The sequence below is a fragment of the Sinocyclocheilus rhinocerous genome, unplaced genomic scaffold (genome assembly GCF_001515625.1).
Source record: "Sinocyclocheilus rhinocerous isolate Xijiao unplaced genomic scaffold, SAMN03320098_v1.1 scaffold980, whole genome shotgun sequence".
NCBI classification, from domain to species: Eukaryota; Metazoa; Chordata; class Actinopteri; order Cypriniformes; family Cyprinidae; genus Sinocyclocheilus; species Sinocyclocheilus rhinocerous.
This window is the reverse complement of record NW_015635053.1, coordinates 61,707-67,007: the sequence shown is the minus strand read 5'-3', so window position 1 is coordinate 67,007 and position 5,301 is coordinate 61,707. Positions and strand designations below refer to the sequence as shown.

Genomic DNA, 5,301 nt, shown 5'->3' with positions numbered 1-5,301 from the left:
TCTTCTCATAGGATAAGAACACGCAGGTTCATTAATAATTTAATAGACACCGACCCATCGTCATCGATGTACTATTAGTCCATTGCCACGTCACAAATTGTGACGTCAACACGATGTAGATTTTAAACCCGGAAGGTGAAAATAGTGCAAAAAAGCTTAAAATTAACCAGTTTTCTCCAACAGTTAAAATTATCGGATGCTAACATTGTCTTCTATGATGTGCAACACAAACACCTCTGCTAAAATCTCAGAAAAAGTAGTCTGGGGTTTTATTACCCTTTAAAACCATCTGTTATCACTCAGAAATGTTTGCAAATGGACAGGAAGTGTCTTCAGAAACTTTCATTCAGGCTTTAGTAAATGGTAAATGGTAAATGACAAAATAAGTCCAGTGTTATTTTAGTATCATAGTTTTTATTAATATTTTGAGTTATTTATTTTTTATATTTTCCATTTACATTTTAGTTCAAATGTTAGTAATTTTGTTGTTTTTGTATTTTTTATTAGTTTTTTAATGTCTAAATAGTTTTTATTTTATTTCAGTTTTAGTTATTTTAATTAGTGATTTGTTTTTTGTAAATATTGTATTTATTTGAAGCGTTTTATATTGTATTGTATTTCACTTACAAGTATTTTATTAAGTAATACATTTTTACCCCTCCAAGATTAAATGAAGATTTTTCAACTAGATTATATTTCTCGTGCAAATTCGCCATGCTGACCAACAGAAATCTATTTGGTTTTAAAAGATACTGGACCTTTTTTGATGCACCTTTAAATTGTGTCAGACCACCACCATACTGGTTTCACAGTGCTCTTGTGGCTTAACCATCGATGAAATAAAAAGTTCTAACAGATTTAGCTTGCACCTTGAATCCACTGTGAAGACTGTCACTCTTATCCTGTAGCTGACAGTGGGCATCCTGCAAGCCGCAGATCTTCTCTCCATGGACAGTGGCGGCACCTCAGACCCGTATGTCAAAGTTTTCATTCTCCCAGACAAGAAGAAGAAGTTTGACACCAAGGTGCACAAGAAAACCCTCAACCCCGTCTTCAACGAGACTTTCCACTTTAAGGTACAGTATCTATTACAGTACAGTACCAGTTTATGTCATTATCAAGTGTGCCTGTCAAAGCAGTCATGAGCCGATGTTGATTTCTAGATTCCGTTCACTGAAATGGGAGGAAAGACTCTGGTCATGTCTGTGTACGACTTTGACCGTTTCTCGAAGCATGATGTGATCGGTGAGGTGAACATACCCATGAACACCCTGGACCTGGCACAACCTATCGAGCAATGGAGAGACCTGGATAGCGCAGAGAAAGAAGAGGTACGCCTGTCCTGCATCTGTCAGCCGCTTCATGTTAACTAGCAGCTGTCGTCCGCTAGTAATAATGAGAGTTAATGAACCAGCGCCTCTAACAATGTTACATAATGCTGTTCTTTTCTACCTTAACACGTTTCCATTAAAACGGCTGTTTGATGAGACACTATTGATGTATTATTCAATCTTCATTTACCCTCATGTTGTTCCAAACCTAGAAAACAGAAGCTGTTTAGCAGAATGTTCAAACTGCTCTTTTTCATACAAATAAAGTGAATAGTGACGAAAAAAGAAAAAAAAAACATGAAAGTGCATAAAACTACGACCAGTCAAATATTTGGAATAATTAAGAACATTTTTAATGTTTTTGAAAGAAGTCTTTTATGCTCACCAAAGATGTTTTTATTTGAACAAATTACAGTAAAAGCAGTAATATTGTGAAATATTAAATAACCATTTTATGTGAATATATTGTAATGTAATATATTGCTGTGATCAAAGCTGAATTTTCAGCATCAGTCTTCAGTATCCTTCAGAAATCATTCTGTGATGCTGATTTGCTGCTCAGTTACTATCAAATATTATTGGTGCTCAATTGTTAATAATGGTTCTTATTATACAGGCCTATGCTAAAAACAGTGTTTGCGTAATATTTTAGTATTAGATACACTGATACAATTTTTTCGGGAATTTTTGATGAATAGAAACTTCAATGATATTCTGTAACATTAGAAAGGTTTTATAACATTAGGAATGTCTTTACTGACACTTTTGACGATTTAATTCATCCTTGCTGAAAAAAATGTGTAAGATTTAAAGGCAGAGTAAGTGATTTCTGGTAGCCAATGTTGATGTTTGAAAGTCGTTTTATCGCGTCCAGTGTAGGCAGACTTTAGTTGTTGTAGACACGGTGTTACTCACCTATTGAGAAGAAACAAAGCAACCTCGGCGTCCGATCGCAGGCCTCCGCTCCTTGAGTTCTCTCCAGCGCTGGAAAGCTGATCCGATATTTACACGTGTCCTACTTCTTGCCTTATCGTTCCGCAGACGTTTTCCTCTTTTGTTTTTTTATCCGCCATCTCTATCTTTCTGTCGCTCGGCTCGGCTAATGTCCGTCCCATGCACTGACCGCGCTCTCCTCCACATCACGTGTAGACACGCCCTTTATTGCTGATTGGCTACAAGTTTGTTTTGCGATTCGGCCCGAATCAGTTTTCTAAAGCGTTTTTGAAAAATCACATACCCTGCCTTTAAGGATCCAATAGGGCATGTCACGACTCATGATTGGACACCTAACATTGGCCATTATTGGACCCTCATATCATAATGGGATTTAGGCAATATTGTGATTAAACTTTACCTCTTGTAAACAAAATAACTAATGCAATTAAGCTCTATAATCATAACCATTCAACTCTTTGGCATACACCTATTTTAATCACAATAAACAGGCATCTAAACACCTTAATAGCATTATTACGGCTCTGAAGAAAAGTGTGCATGTGCTCGGACATACACGGATACCAAGTGTTGTTCTCACAATTTCATAAATTAACTTTCATTTTTAAATGATTTTTCATTTTTGGGTGAACTGTTGCTTTAAGGCTGCTCATTTAATTTTTCCCAACACAGCCTGAAAAGCTTGGAGATATCTGCATCTCTCTGCGCTATGTACCTACAGCTGGAAAACTCACAATCTGTATCCTTGAGGCTAAGAACCTGAAAAAGATGGATGTTGGAGGACTCTCAGGTACACACACACACACACACACACACAAAATGCACTGCCTTTTCTCTTCTCTCTCTCCTCCAGAGAGTGGGTGGAGATGAACTCCTGCAGAAGACTGGATGTTCCTGCACATGCTATAACCAAAAATATGTTTTGATTTCTGTTTTCTCATACATTGCACATTCTTTTTTTCAGTTTTAATTATTAATTAATTTATCATGTTTCTGTCAGACACGCACAGCAGGCCTCTGTGCCGCAGCAGTGCGTTAGTGTCACACCTGTGCTTTAGTGTCAGTGGTAGCCATGCAGAAGAGATAGCGCTCACGTGCTGACTCTGCAGTCCTGCCTGCGCAGCGCACGCGTCCCCTACAGTCAGTTCTCACTGCAGCCACCTGCTGGCGGCTCTACTGTGTAAAGCAAGAATAATTCTAATTCTAATTCTAATAATTACTATATTCCATCCAGTTATATTATGTATTCATATTAATCTTTGACTTAGCAATGTGAGTAATGAAATGTTTAGTAGCTACAGAGCTGGTTAGCCTGCATACTAGAGTGCAGTGGGTTACAGTCTTATTTTAGTAATATTAATATATTAATATTAATATATTATTATGGTATTTATTCATATTTTGAATTTGCTTTTATTTTTATATTTTCTGTTTTCATTTTAATGAAGCTTTAAGCTTATTTTTTTATTTTTTATTCATTTTAGTACTTCAACTTCATTTTTTTCAGCTTTATTTCATTTACTGAATATGATTTTTTTGATAGTTTTAGTTTTTGTTAGTTCAAAAAATCAAAATACATAAGAAGCAAGCTGAAACATCCACAGTATATAATTGCATGACTTCCTGTACTGATAAACCTCTGCAGATCCCTACGTGAAGATTCATCTTCTGCAAAACGGCAAGCGGCTGAAGAAGAAGAAGACGACTGTGAAGAAGAACACACTGAACCCGTACTACAACGAGTCCTTCAGCTTTGAGATCCCACAGGACCAGATGCCGGTACACTTTGCACGGCTCAACACAAGAGTTTTACATTTCCATGCTCCTTCAAACTTTAAGGGCAATATCTGTTTTTTTCTCCCAGAAAATACAAGCTGTGATCACGGTGCTCGACTACGATAAGATCGGCAAGAACGACGCCATCGGGAAGATCTGGGTGGGCAGCAAAGCGCAGGGCACTGAGCTCCGGCACTGGTCCGACATGCAGGCGAACCCACGCAGGCCCATCGCTCAGTGGCATCCACTCAAACCTGAGGAGGAGGTGGATGCCACGTTAGCAGCCCTCACTGCCAAGAAGTAATCCTGTACTTCTTCCTTCCCTCCCTCTCTCCTTTCCCTCCCCCTTTCCTTTCTTTCACTTTTCAACATGCACAACACGTCATCTTACCCAATCAGCACTGAATTACAGCCATGGGCCACCAGACTAGAGGTATTAAAGAAGACCAGCTCAAATGAGACTCTTTCCACAGATGTTCCTGAAGACAGGCCGAGCTCAAAGGTGTGTATATCCTTGAGGTTTATTCACAGAAGAGATGTAAGCTCACAAATATCCAAAAGCATTCCAAAGTTTTCCATCGGGGACCATGGATAGAAAACACTGCCTCTTCCACTGCCTAATTTAACACATTCCTTCTAGATTCTCTGGTCATCTAGATGAAATCAGTTCTGTTACTTTTGTTGAGTCTGAAAGGACAGTGAAGAATTAATAAAAAAAAAAAATGTGGGAACTGGAGAGATAGTTGGACTCGATGCTCCTGCCCAGCCAGAAGGAATCGTTCAGGTGTCGATTACACTGCCTGCAAAACAACCTCTTCTTCCATTCTTCAGTTCCAGCTGTCAGCTGGCTTCTTCCACTGCCCAACATCCTAACAAACCCTGACAAAAAGGAGACAAGCCTTGAAACATCATGAAATAAGCAATTCTTAGCTGCCAGGGACGTCTGCCTGTTAGCATCGGTGTATTGGTTTCTTTGCTTTGATTTCTTGTTGTAAATGTATTCTGCCTGAGCACTTTAAATGAAGGTGTGTTTTTGTTCCAGTCAATGCTTCGTTTTCAACCTGCTTTTATTGTTACCTGCCGTTTTTGATGTTCTGAATCCTGTTCACCAAAAAAATGACAATTAAGTCATCATTTACTCACTTTTCTTTCTTACGGCAGTGGAACACAAAAGGAGGTGTTTCAAAGAATGTTCACGCTGCTCTCTTCCATACAATGGATGTGAATGGTGACCAAGCTT

General features: G+C 38.4%; 1 protein-coding gene across 4 annotated transcripts in view; it reads left to right on the top strand.

Annotated features, from left to right (window-relative positions):
- Nucleotides 1–5,301, top strand: part of syt2a (synaptotagmin IIa) — a 78,828-nt gene extending 73,527 nt beyond the window's left edge. For all 4 annotated transcript variants that reach the window (XM_016560737.1, XM_016560738.1, XM_016560739.1 and 1 more), the window contains exons 5-9: nucleotides 909–1,076; nucleotides 1,164–1,331; nucleotides 2,958–3,075; nucleotides 3,931–4,064; nucleotides 4,150–5,301. In XM_016560737.1, the coding sequence (XP_016416223.1) occupies nucleotides 909–1,076; nucleotides 1,164–1,331; nucleotides 2,958–3,075; nucleotides 3,931–4,064; nucleotides 4,150–4,365 (804 nt within the window). In that variant the 3' untranslated portion in view covers nucleotides 4,366–5,301. The remainder of the gene's footprint in view (nucleotides 1–908; nucleotides 1,077–1,163; nucleotides 1,332–2,957; nucleotides 3,076–3,930; nucleotides 4,065–4,149) is intronic.